Source organism: Mandrillus leucophaeus, unplaced genomic scaffold (genome assembly GCF_000951045.1).
Source record: "Mandrillus leucophaeus isolate KB7577 unplaced genomic scaffold, Mleu.le_1.0 Scaffold315, whole genome shotgun sequence".
Classification (NCBI taxonomy): domain Eukaryota; kingdom Metazoa; phylum Chordata; class Mammalia; order Primates; family Cercopithecidae; genus Mandrillus; species Mandrillus leucophaeus.
In genome coordinates, this window is record NW_012103310.1 from 1,226,413 (window position 1) to 1,240,453 (window position 14,041).

A 14,041-nucleotide genomic window follows, 5' to 3' on the forward strand; every position below is an offset into this window, starting at 1 on the left:
AATCCACCTGCCTCGGCCTCCCAAAGCATTGAGATTATAGGCGTGAGCCACTGCACCTGGCCCAGTCTTCTTTCCACGGAGATAGGTGTGTGGTAAACATGTGTTGGTGTGTTTGTTTTATGGTTTAACTTTTTGTCATTTTGCTGAGACCCAAATTTCAATCCCGCTCCTGGGAGGTTCAATTAAATGTGAAAGCCCTGGTCGGAGAAAGCCAAGCTCAGCCGCCCAGAGTCTGCACATCAGCCAAGCCCTGCTTCCTCCTGGTGTCGTGCACAGTGACGCTGATGAAGTCACACATGACTGGGTTTTATAGTGGGAATCACACGCTACCACGGTGTTTGGGTATCGATGAAGGCCTCAGAGCACATCCTTCACAAATGCCAAGGGCTGACTGTCGTTGAGGCGAGTGTTTTTTCTCCTTGGGTCTTGGTGCTATTCTTTCCAGTTATATCACAGTAACAGAGAAGCACATAAATCTTCTGCGCTATTCGTCATAAAGAGCAAGTGTCAAGGCACAGAACTGTGTAAACACAGCTGCTACGCAGTAAAACTATTTAGATAACTAGCGTATTTATTTTGCTCTTTCATATCCCATACTATAATAGTACCTAGGACACAGTAAATGTTGAATGAAAGATGAATATTATTAACTGGGACATTGAAACAATTTCTGCAGACCCAAAAGAAAGTGCCACCAATATAATGGAAAGCTATAAAATTATACTATGTGAAACTGATATAGAGAGAAAAAAATTAAATCTCTGAAGAACAACTTTATAGTTCTAGGGGCCTGTATGCCAGGCAGCCTAGCTCAGCAGCGACACCCTGTGGTAAGAGATCTTTGATTCCTGGCAACAGAGTATCTTGCAGGGCACAGGAAGAAGAAAGCCGGCCCAAGCATCCAATCCCTAAGGCAGGTGATGAGCCGAATGGACAGGCAGGATTTAGCAGATGACTGGGTGCCAAGATCCTCTCCATGGAACTTAATTCCATGGGGATGACTGAGATCTGTTAAGTAGGGATGCTGGAAAGAAAACCAAATATAAAGTACAAACCCAATTCCATTCCCAGTCTCTGTGGTCCAGATCTATAAATACTGACCCATAGCACAGTGACTAGGTACAGGAGGAATTCAGCTGCCTCCGGAAAGGCCATCTCAGGCAGTGCATATCCACCTTCAAATTCATTTGCACCATCATCCTTTAGAGAACTTATATTCCAAGAAGACATCATATAAAACTTTGAATTCTGCCATTTCCTTCTCCAGCAGATTCAAGGACACCTAAGCAGAGTTAATAAACATTAAGAGGCTGGGCATGCCACGACTGTCATCCCAACACTTTGGAAAGCCAAGGCAGGCAGATTGCTTGAACTCAGGAGTTCAAGACCAGCCTGGCCAACATGGCAAAACCCTGTCTCCACAAAAAATATTAAAAATTAGCCAGGCATGGTGATGCACACTTGTAGTCCCAGCTACTCGGGGGGGCTGAGGTGGGAGGATCGCTTGAGCTTGGGAGGTTGAGGCTGCAGTGAGCCGTGATCGCACCACTACACTCCAGCCTGGGCAACGGAGCAAGACCCTGCCTCAAAAACTAAAAATAAACATTAAGAAATGAGGATATGTACAGCATACACATACTCATTCCATTCCTTGGGCTGCCAAAGTAAAGCAGAATTCAGTCAGAAATAAGTAGCTGAGAGGAAAGTAGTCCACAGTACAGATATTCAAGAAAATCAACAAGGCCAAGTGGAGGGCCCACAACAGGAAGTGAGTATTTTCTGAAAATAATTATTTTCCAAAGTTATTATGTAATAAGGGGCTTGGTAGGGAGTGTCCATGTATGTGTATACAGAGCAAATATTTGCTTTAATCATGTTCAAGCATTTCATTCCCAAAGTTTGTGAAGCGGGAAAAGAATACTCCCTTAATTGATCAATGAACAGGTGAAAATGTATCACCTCCCACTGCCCCAGGCTGTTTAAAAAACTGGAAGGACAAAAGCGTGAAGCGTCTGTTGTGTGCTTGAATATAAGCAGACACATGATACAAAGCCCCGACTTGGGTATTTCAGGTTATACTCATCCTAAATACACCAGAAATGCCAAGAGTTCCAAACTTCCACTCACAGGAGAATAACGGGGGCGGGGCCGCTCTTCCTATCCACTGCTCTGTCCGAGAGTCCGGAGGTCAAGTTCGAAGACCAGCATGATCTGAACTCTGAGAAAGGGCAGGGAGCTGTGCCAAGGGCAAGGCCAAGCCACCTCACTCCCTGACTTCCCCAGCTGGGAGCCTCAGAGCAGGCACTCGCTAAGGTAGCCAGCCCCAGCCCTCCATTCCCAGGAAAAGACTGACAGCAAAGGTCTAGGGAAGTGGCAGTGCTGTCAGATTTTCTATCCGTCTTCTCCAAGTGAGCCCATCACACCCAGATAGTTCACAGCTCTGCTCTCCTCCAAAAACTAAGGGACACAGTGTAACACAAAAGAAAGTGTCTCCCTTTTAAAAAATGTTGGGATGAGAGGTATAATTTGTTCGTTTCAAGAGAAAGTAGGTAAGTTTAGTGTTTAAAGTCACCTAGACTATTGGATGTTTGCAGAAACTACATGGTTATGTCACTAAACTCACAAATTTGTCTGTTCAGAGAAGACAACAGAAATAGACAAAATAATTTGTCACAATGACTATGAAACTGACAGCATGGCCGAGCAGGGGGATTAGTAAGAACACACACCTGGAGAATCTGGCAACCGGCCCAAAACCAGGTATCAATCACAGGCAGCAAGTGCAGGCACTGGCCACGAGAACTGCCGAACGCATTCCCAGTTCCATGGGCATTTTCCTGTTAGACACGACTCACAGACGTGAAACCCAGAGCGCTGTTGCCACAAGATGGCAGACATTAGCATAAATGTGATTGTTCCAAAGATTTGCTGAAAGCAGCCCAAATCAAAACAAATGCTTTCAATCCCAAATGAATAAAATTACAGTTTCTGAATATACTCTTGACACAGGGACCCTCTTCCCCACAACGCGGATAGGGCCACACCTACAGACTTAACACCTTTCTAAACTCTACCAGTCACCCCTCCCTTATACATAACCCTCCCCCTACAAAATGAATATTTGCACATCTTGAAGATGATTTCCAAACCCGAAGTCAAAACAGAAATGAAAAATCAAAACCAACCAAAATAAAACAATTAAGGCAACGGGTCGCCACTGTGAAGAGGGCCACGTCGTGGCGCGCTCTGCCCGGCTGAGCCCACAACTCACCTCCGCAGCCAAGAGCAAGTAAAGAGGAGTTAAGGCAGGAACTTGTTTCATGTCACAGCTGAGGCCAAGGGTTGTCAGAATCTCTCTAAGGACTTCATATCTTCTAAAATTGCTTGACTTAAGCAAGTTAAAATCTTCTGGAGTTTGCACTATGTCGGAGCTCGGAGGTAGTTCCAAGTGCACCTGAAGGGAAAACACAGCACTATATAAACTGGGGGCAATAAGAAAAACAGTTTCTTCTTTCTTTTTCTTTCCTTTTTTTTTTAATTTAGAGACAGGATCTCACTGTGTTGCCCAGGCTGGTCTTGAACTCCTGGGCTCAAGCGATCCTCCCGCCTCAGCCTCCCAAAGTGCTGGGATTACAGGTATAAGCCACCGCACCCGGCCAAAAAATGTCTTTACCAGTTTTCTTCTCCAAGTGAGCACATCATACCCGGATAGCTCATAGCTTTGCTCTCCTCTGAAAATTAAGGGACACAGTATAACCCAATAGAGAAAACTTGAACCCGAATTTTTCTAATTATCAATAGCATATAAACTCTGAAGCTGAATATCTGGAAAGTCATGGCCAACAAGAAAATGATTCCAAAGAGCCTGTTCAAATCCTGGTTGTCAGGCAGAGAGGCCATGGTGGAAATGACCCTGTACAGTCATCATCTCTCTCCATGTTCCACACTCATCAGTCATATGACCTTCTGCAAGTTACTTAACTCGGTTATAGGAACAAAATAGTTAGGGCCGGGCGCAGTGGCTCATGCCTGTAATCCCAGCACTTTGGGAGGCCAAGGCAGGCGGATCACCTGAGGTCGGGAGTTCAAGACCAGCCTGACCAACATGGAGAAACTCTGTCTCTACTAAAAATACAAAAGTAGCCAGGCGTAGTTGCATGTGCCTGTAATCCCAGCTACTCGGGAGGCTGAGGCAGAAGAATTGCTTGAACCCAGGAGGCGGAAGTTGCGGTGAGCTGAGATCGTGCCATTGCACTCCAAACTGGGGAACAAGAGCAAAAACTCCATTTCAAAAAAAAAAAAAAAAAAAAAAACCTAGAAAGACAGCTGTGCTGAAAACCTAATTGCTAGTGAGCTCAGGGAGGCAAATGGCTCATGCTGGAAACTTCCATTTGGCCTACTAGCCATAAATGGAAAACAATACCTGGGAAGAGAGCAGCCTTATTCATCATTTTAAGAGAGTTTGCAGAAGGCTGGGCATAGTGGCTCACACCTGTAATCCCAACACTTTGGGAGGCCGAGATGGTAGGATTGCTTGAGCCTAGGAGTTTCAGACCAGCCTGGGCAACACAGTGAGACCCTGTCTCTACAAAAAATACAAAAATTAGCCAGGTGTGGGTGGTGCACCTGTAGTCCCAACTACTTGGGAGGCTGAGCTGGGAGGATCCCTTGAACTCAGGAGGTTGAGGCTGCAGTGAGCCATGATTGTGCCACTGCACTCCAGCCTGGGCAACAGAGTGTGACCATTTAAAAAAAAAAAGAGAGAGAGTTTGCAGGAGTTCAAAACATCAGGTCCTTGAATAATGTTGTTTCACTCAAAGTCATTTTGTTATGATGTTGATGAGGGGAAAAAGAAATCACTTCCCAGCCGGGGCCACTCTCTGTGGGTCTGCAAACTCTCCCCATGTCTGCCCGGGTTTTCTCCAGATTCTCCATTTTCCCCCACATCCCCAAGCTGTGCACATTAGGTGAACTGATGCGTCTACATGGTCTGGTCTGAGCAAGTGTGAGTGCAGGTGTGAGTGTGGCCTGCGATGGGTGGGCATCCCGGCCAGGGCTGGCTCCCCAACCAGTGCCCTGAGCTTCCAGGCTGAGCTCCAGCCACGTGGCCACCCACCATGCTGAACTGAAATAATTAGGTAAATAATTATCTTATGTTTTTATTAATCTTTCTTAAATGTACATATAACTCATATTTATTTCAGTGTTTCAGTGTTTTGTCCTTTATTTAGAAGTCTGGTGATGTCTCTGTGACCAGAAATACGCCACGGGAACTGACTTCTTGTTTCTATCAATTAGCCTATGGTAACATTGGTTTCACTGTATGTCATTTCACTTAAGTGTGCAGTTTCCAAGAACCTATCAACAGCGTTAAGTGAGGACTTACTGAGGGAGGAGTAGGATTTCTTGGACACCAGAAAGGCCTTTCCTCCCACCCTCCTTCCCGTGATTGAATTTTAAGATTTGGAACTTCACCTAGTTACTTCAGGCTTTGTTGTCTAGTTAAAAATTAAAATATCTCCACCTATCAACAGCCTCTGTCTTGGGATGAAGGAACTTCCTGGAACCTCTAGCTCCCCTGAGATCAGATTTTCAATGAGCATTGGAGCCTGGAGGTTGCCAGAACACTGAGTACCCAGAAAAGCAAACTGAGCTCGTCTGCCTTATTTTGTTTCAGCTTTGCCTACTGTATACAAAGCTTCTAGCCTGATACTATAGAAGTATTATGAAAATAAAAAGCATAGTGCCAGCTTTTAGGCGACTTAAAATCTCTCAGTTCCCACCCACACCTTAACCAAGCCAAATACACTAAACCAAATGTTAAAAGTTGAGGCCTGACTGAGTGCAGTGGCTCACCCCTATAATCCCAGCACTTTGGCAGGCCGAGGTGGGAGGATCACTTGAGGCCAGGAGTTTGAGACCAGCCAGCCAACATGGCGAAACTCCATTGCCACTAAAAAGACAAAAATCAGCTAGGCGTGGTGTCGCATGCCTGTAATCCCAGTTACTTGAGAGGCTGAGGCACAAGAATCACTTGAACCTGGGAGGTGGAGGTTACAGTGAGCTGAGATCGTGCCAGTGTACTCCAGCCTGGGTGACAGAGTGAGCCTCTGGCTCAAAAAATAAAGGTTGAGGCCAATCAGAAAAGGTCTGCAGGACACCGTCCAACATGGTCCCCAAACCACAGCTGGTTGGCTGCAGGCTGGCTGCTTCCTCTAAGACCGAGGACGCCGATCGGGTGCAACAGGTCAGGTGGGCCTGTTTCTAGATAGCCCGGGAGAGGGGAAGAGGCAGAAAAGCAAAACCCTCTAAAGAATCCGTATCCTCACCTGAGGTCAGGATTTCGAAACCAGCCTGACCAACATGGTGAAACCGTCTCTACTAAAAATACAAAAAAAAAAATTAGACAGGCCTGGTGGTGCATGCTTGTAATCCCAGCTACTTGGGAGGCTGAGGCAAGAGAATCATTTGAACCCAGGAGGCAGAGGCTGCAGTGAGCCGAGATGTGCCACTGCACTCCAGCCTGGGCAATAAGAATGAAACTCCGTCTCAAAAAAAATAAAAATAAAAAATCCGTATCCTATTCAGTACGCTTCTACCTTAAATGTGCACCTTTCCCCTCTGGTGGACAAAGTTACGCCAATGTAGACAAACAGCACAGTGGCAGGACCCGTTTAATTCACTTGAGCACACGGCTATTCCGGAGATTAACCCTTACAGGTGGCAGAAATGAAGTAAGTCAAGTTCTGTTCCCACCAGAGCCGAAGGGATGAGAGAGGCGCTCGACTGAATGCATGTGGACTCGCTGGTCAGGGCAAATACACAGAGTAGCCAAGACGCACACGCAGTGAATTACATGAACTCATTTTCACATGAGAACAATGCCAGGACGGAAAACAGGATGGCGCTACAAGCGGGCAGAGTTCCCAGAGACAAGGAGGAAGACGGCTGCTGAAATCCCGAGAACTGCTTGGTTTCACTGTCTTATGGTTTCAAGATGTAGGTGCTTCTACAATGGAAACCAGAAAAGAGGCCACCTCTGGTTCTACGCTCCCAATGAGCAGGGAGAAATGGCACGCCAGAGTGTGTGGGTGGCAGATTTGTACTCCTTGTCCACAGAGGTACTGGACTAGAGTCTCATCCTCTGGGTGTAATCCTGTTACCATAATGACAGGTCTATTTCTGTAACTTGGCCTTCCTGTAAAAATAAGACTTTTTAGTTGGAACGAAAACCAGAACTTAAAAAATGTCTCCAGCCACAAATGCGGGGAGAGGGTGATACTGGCATCTAGTGGGGAAAGACCAGGGATGCTTCTCCGCAGCCGAAAATGCACAAGACTGTTTCTCATCACGAAGAATTCTCTGACCCAAAATGTCAATAGTGTCATGGTTGAGAAACTCTGCCATCAAAGGCCACCCACTGCTGCCATGTGCTAAGCTAAACAAGAAAACAAAATCTTTTAAAATCCATTTTAGAGGTTTTCTGTGGACAACTTTATGGCAAACTCCTGGTCTATTTGACAGTCAAATGTCAGCATTAATCCACAGCCTCAAGTTTTCCCTGCAAACTTGATCAGTACAGCGAAAATACAAACATTTCCTCTCTTTCTTTATTATGATGAATGGCAAAGGCATCAAATCTGCAGCTTCCTTGGCTGGGACACCAGTGCCTAGGGTGCAGCTGTGTTCTGCCCTTGAAATACTTTACCTCCTCTTATTGGGTTACATCATTACTAGATTTATTACAAAGGTGAAGACTATGAAATTGAACAGGGAAAGAGGAAACTAACCAGCCTGTGATAATATTTATTTTTTGATCTCAGTAAGGTATCACAGAGACACAGGCCTGTGGAGAAAACTGTGACCCTGTCACACAGAAGACTGGAAGTCATTTAAAATCAAAAATGACATTCTAATCCTCTGAATCTGATTTGTGAAGCTGCATCATATTGCCTTTTTTTCCTAGGGTAATACACTGCAGTATCAAATTTTATGATAGTAATGGGGTCAATTTAAATGGTGCAGCAAGCAGATTTGCTATGTAACTCAGAGAAATGAATCACAACAGTGCCAAATCAATTTTCTAGTACAAGTCTGTGCTCAGGGGTGGTAAAATTCACTCTTCAAAACTGAAATATGGCTCTAGGAAGTTGGGTTTTTAAGTGGATTTTCTGAGAATATGCGTTACTATAGTTACCATATTTGCAGAGAAAAAGATAAGAGGAACATTTATTACGCCTCCAAATGCTAATTCATGTGGTCTGCAGCACTGCAGGAAACCTGCTTGGGTTGTATGCGTTCATCTGTCCTAATGTCCGAATTCCTTAATTTTAAGCATCTCTGCTTAAAATGTAGGTGTAGTAAAGAAACAAATATATACTCCCTGGAAAAAATGTTTGGCCAGAAAATTCAAGAGACTTAGCTTCCAGGAGAACTGGAAAAAGACAGGGCATTACAAAAAGAAAACAAAACAAAAAAGAAACAATTCTCTAACTCAGTAAAAAGATCCCTACAATAAAACAAAATCGATGACACTTATCTTGGGAACTCTCCTGAACAAAATATCTACATCTGCTTAATTTCTCCTTAGAGCATTAAATCCTTAAGGACAAGTGAACGTTCGTCTAACTCTAATGAAAACCTTTTCCCCTAAGGATTAAAAGATTTGGAGTCAATGATAAGGAATTCTGAAATAGTCCATCTGCCACCGTTTGCTTAAACAAACAAAAAGCTAAAAGGAAAAAGAAGATGGAATAAGAGGAAAAAAAAAAGAGCCAAAGGATCTCCTAAGCAAGAAAAAGAAATTAGCATTTTCCTTTCATCCTCTTTCCATTTTTCCCCTAGCTATGTATTAGTATGCCACAAATCTAAGTAGCTTCAATATTCTCTTATTTCAAGTTTTTCTTCAGCACTTGGAAGAGTGACAAAACATAAGGAAGGAATTGGGAATCTGAAGATGTTTTTTAACACAAACTACCTTGGCAATCAACTACAGTATTTCATTGCAGTGGTCACTGACGTCTAGAATCACTACCCTGATGGTTTCAACTTCCTACATTAAATAAAGGATCAATTATATTAACCAAGGAGTGCTCTAGGGCAAGAAAGCAGACCGATGTAGTTGAGAAAGATCATTACTAGTAAAGAACAAAACAAGAATTTTCTGACTAAGCCTCAGTTAACCAGCAAGCTCATTTAACAAGTCTTTTGGTTCATCAGGGTATTCAAGAAAGCCCTAAACTAAACTAAACTTTCCGCTTACTATCAGCAAAAGCTCCCAGTCAACAGTCAAAAACAGCGCACAGCACACGAGCCCCTGAAACTTTTAAGCGTGTAGCTTTAAAAGACATATTCCCTCTCAAAGATACCCACAGATACCCAAAGATCGCCAAATCCATGCTGCCCTGAGTACCTGGCAAAGAACAGCTTCTCCCCCGTGAGTTCCAAAAGGCACATGCACAATCATCCTGTCCTTGTCATCATTCTCCAGGTGGCCCTGGAGCCCACCAGGGCTGAGCCGGACGGGGCCTTCCTGGTACCTGCAGCCACTGCTCAAGACGCTGAGCTTCACCTCGCTCTGGTCAGCCTTGGAGAAAACCAGGTTCTGGACTGTCTTCCACAGTGCACCCTTGCTTGTCACCTGAAAGCCACCAAAGGTGAAGGACGAAGACAGGCCCAACACCTTCCCTCCCTGAGAAAGATAGGCCATGAACTTCTGGTACAGGTCTTCGGGAATGGACTCCCTGGTAGCAATGACCAACAGCAGACAGTTGTCCGTCCACGGGTCTCTGAGAGCACTGTCCTCCAGCAAGTGGTAGAGAACGTAACTGTCAATGTCCACACAGTCAGCCAGCACGGACCGGACCTCGTGGAACCGGCCGAGGGCTTCCTGGGAGTCGGAGCCCACATAGAGGAGGATGTTAGGCGCCTTTCCTGTGAGGTTGACTCTTCTCCCTTCTCTTTCAGGGGAGGTCTCATCAGCAACACTCTCCAAACTGCTGCTATAATCGTAGGGAAGGTCTGGAATGTTCTCGGCAGATGCAAACTTGACTGACTCAATGGTGCTGTTCTCAAGTTCCAGACACTCGTGGCAACTAGACAGATGGAGGTGATAATGCTCAATGGGGCCCCCTCCCCTGTCACTGTCCCCAGCAGGCTCACTCCCAGAGGCACTGCCTCTCCTTTGTTTGGGTTCTTCACCAAGAGCCTTTGGGTCATCTCTGCCAACGTGCTCCATACCGTCCTGCTCAGGCTTAATCTCAAGAGAAGGTTCGGGCTTCGGCTCTAGGATCTGGGCTTGCTTGTTTGAGGCTTGATCCTTAACTTCCTTCAGAGTGGAGTCCTGCAAGCGCACCGCTAAGGCATGAACAGGAGAGAGGGAGAGAATTAATCAACACTTCTTGTATGACACGTAGCTCATCTCAAGAATCTCATCACCCTCTCTGCATTCTGGGACTTACATTCCAGGACAGTCACTGGCACGGCTCCCACCTGCATCCCCCCTCAACCCAGGGGCATCCTTTGGAAACACTAACTGTTCCTACCTAAAGACCCCAAGTGAAATCAGCAGTTTGCCCAACATCTTTTACACCTATCGGAGAACCTAAGACCCTCTTACAGAATGGTGAGGAAAGTGAGATTCAGAGAGGTACTTTTGCCTCCTTACTTACAGATTCTATTTCTTGGGTGTTATTCTCCTTTACAATAACGAAACTGAGCAATAAAAAAGGACACATATCTAGAGTCTACCCCAGCACGCCCCAGTGAAATGTCACTCTCAGGACATGCCATAGGATCAACGGGAGAAGATTCTTCCCAGGATCTTGTCTCAGGACTAGAACATAAGTTGACAATCACTAATTCAAAAACATTTATCAAGCACTTGCTACGTGTCAGACATGGTATTGGAGACATGTACGAGGTGATTCTGGATATTAAGGGATTTACATGAACTTCCAGACCTGATAAAGGACATTTATTTGCCCATGAGATGAAAGAAGACATTCATAGACATAAAAAGCCTGCTTTTAAGTCTAATTAAGGAAGAACAGTTTGTGTGTTTCCTGAAAAACGATTTGTCCCAAAAAATTGTGATACATATATTTTAAGTAAAAAGCTGTTTGATTTAGAACTTCATAGTAACACTAGCTATGCTTCCCACTCAATCAGAACTATAGTCTAGACACTAGTTATACTGTATTAAACTATGTGGAATAAATGTTATATGGGTTCTGAATTTGAATGCCACCTCATGAGCAACGCAGTCATGAAACATTCTTGTTTAAGAAATTTAATAAGCACTGAAAATGTACCCTGCAGCCCCCCAAAAAACTCTTGACGTGTGTATGAATTGTATATTATTATAGTAAAATCAAACCTGTTGACTGAATTAAACTGAAACTAAGCATAGCCCTTACGTCATACCAGTAGGAGTGCTCAACAGTCCTTAAGCTAATAACCTATAGTGTCCCACTATGATAAAAGCAGGGCCTCACTTTGTCACCCACATGGGAATGCAGGGGCATGATCATGGCTCACTGTAGCCTCAACCTCCCAGCTCAAGTGATCCTCCCATCTCAGCCTCCCAAGAACCCGGGACCACAGGCATGCACCACCACACCCAGCTAATTTTTTTTGTTTGTTTGTTTGGAGATGGGTGTCTATGTTGCCCAGGCTGGTCTCGAGCTCCTGGGCTCCAAGCGATCCTCCTGCCTCGGCCTTCCAAAGTGCTGGGATTACAGGCATGAGCCACTATGCCTGGCCAATAAAAACATTTTCTAAAGTTACTTACACATAATCTTTTGGGGTACCAGTCCATTATCCATGTGGAGTCTATCTTCCATGAACGCCACCCCCAGCTTGCTGAAGTTGTCCACACTTGCTTCAGCAATTAGCCGATAAGGATCCCCAGGTCTGCAAGCTAATGGCAAACAACAGTCTGACCACTTGACAACCTGAGAAAAAGCAGGAGAGGGAGGAGGTGGGAAAAGACAGGTTGAGATTTTTCTTCTCTAAAATAACCAGATACTTTATTTTTCCGTTGAGGCTCCTACCACTAAATTACAGTCATTGATAACAAATTACTGGATACTACATTTTATTAATATCAGAGTTGTTTTGAATCAAACATTGTCATCTCTACCTGACAACAGTGCTTATAAAACACTAAATATAACTCTCTCATTTAAAAGTAACTGAAGTCTCCATCTTTTTAGGGAACTAAAAGATAAAGGGACATTCCCCAGACACCAGAAAAGTATCATGCTGCCCTTTAAAAACAGAGAAGAGGACAGAACAAGTCCACCATACCCAACTACTTTCAATGTAACCTGTGGACCCGCTTTTCTCAAAGTGTGGTCCGAGACCAAGTGCAACCGACCTCCCAGGGAGCACATCAGACCTTCAGAGTCCCAAGCACAACTGCCTCCCTGTCTGGTGCACTGGACTTTCTGGAGTTGAACTCCAGATATCAGAATGTTACAACGTGCTTCCCCTGTGGTTCCTGCACTCGAACTGTGAGAACAATCCGAAAAGACTTTCCAGACAGTTCCTCCCTGTAAGGAGGTTCCGGTTCCCACCACAAGGGGGACAGGGAGAAAGAGAGCAGGCAAAACACCCGGCTTAGGCTTCCAGTTCTTACTACAGAAGCCTGTGATACCGGGGCCTCGAACACCCGTACTCTCGCTGAGGGTTCCCACGGAGAAGACAGCCTATGAGGTGAAGAGCCCGGCGCTGCAGTCAGGGGTCTGAGGCCGAGTCAAAGACAACTCATCATCGCTGTCTGTCCTCGGGCAAGCTTCTGACCCTCGTAGCGTCCTAATTTGTAAAACAAGAATACCCTACTAAAAATACAAAAATCAGCCAGCCGTGGTGTCACATGCCTGTAGTCCCAGCTACTCGGGGGGCTGAGGTAGGAGAATCGCTTGAACCCAGGAGGCAGAGGTTGCAGTGAGCCGAGATCGCGCCACTGCACTCCAGCATGGGTGACAGAGAGACTCCGTCTCAAAAACTAAATAAATAAATAAATATAATTTAAAGGCTGGTAGCATTCATGAGATCAAAGAGTATATGTAATGCCCCCAGTAGAAAGCTTAGATGAACCGGAATAAAGTACTCAATTACCGACAGCTGCTTTTATTAGCGGTCACAAATGTGGCTTTAAAAGCAGCAGTGAGCAGCACAGTCTTTTTCTAAGATGCCATGAATGATTCCTCTACTTCCTAAAGATGCCTTCTCAGGGACACATTGCCCCGAATTTCATAATTAGAGATAAATAATTTTTTATTCCATTTTTATTTCTTTGTATTTTTTTTTTTTTAGATGAGTACTCGCTGTATCACCCAGGCTGGTTTTGAACTCCTAGCCTTGAGTAATTCTCTCGCCTCAGACTCCCGAGTAGCTGGGACAACAGGCTCGGGCCACCACACTTGGCTTGAATTCTATTTTATATACCGGTGGGATAGGATTTTAGAACTAACTCCTCCTAAAAACTATTTTTTAAATGCTGGATAAAATAAATGAATGAAGTATTACCTTAAAAGTCTGGAAGAACTGACTAGATAATAATGAACTTCCAGGTCAAGTGTTGGGATAAATTCTGAACCTACAGAGGAAAGGGGGACTCCCGCAAGACACACCACTTCTGCCCCTAGGGTCCTTGCTCATCCAAGCAACTTGGGTTTCAAAAGTCAACGTCCAACTGGCATAAGCGTAGACATATAGTGATATGGTTTGGCTGGGTCCCCACCCAAATCTCATCTCCAACTGTAATCCCCATGTGTCAACGGAGGGATCTGGTGGTGACAGGATCCTGGGGGCAGTTTCCCCCATGCTGTTCTCATGATAGTGAGTTCTCATGAGATCTGATACTTTTGAAGTGTTTGGACCAGGCGCGGTGGTTTACGCCTGTAATCCCAGCAGTTTGGGAGGCTGAGGTGGGTGAATCACCTGAGCTCAGGAGTTCATGACCAGCCTGGGCAACATGGTAAAACCCCGTCTCTACCAAAAATAAAACCCCCGTCTCTACCAAAAATAAAAAAAT

The 14,041-nt window shown here is 44.9% G+C and overlaps 1 protein-coding gene across 1 annotated transcript in view; it reads right to left on the reverse strand.

The window, feature by feature from the left end:
- Positions 1-14,041, reverse strand: part of HLCS (holocarboxylase synthetase (biotin-(proprionyl-CoA-carboxylase (ATP-hydrolysing)) ligase)) — a 245,775-nt gene that overhangs the window by 200,823 nt on the left and 30,911 nt on the right. Inside the window, exons 2-4 of the mRNA XM_011987739.1 lie at positions 11,792-11,954; positions 9,413-10,356; positions 3,272-3,454 (exon numbers count right to left, since the gene is read on the reverse strand). Coding sequence (XP_011843129.1) covers positions 3,272-3,454; positions 9,413-10,356; positions 11,792-11,843 — 1,179 coding nt within the window. The 5' untranslated portion in view covers positions 11,844-11,954. The remainder of the gene's footprint in view (positions 1-3,271; positions 3,455-9,412; positions 10,357-11,791; positions 11,955-14,041) is intronic.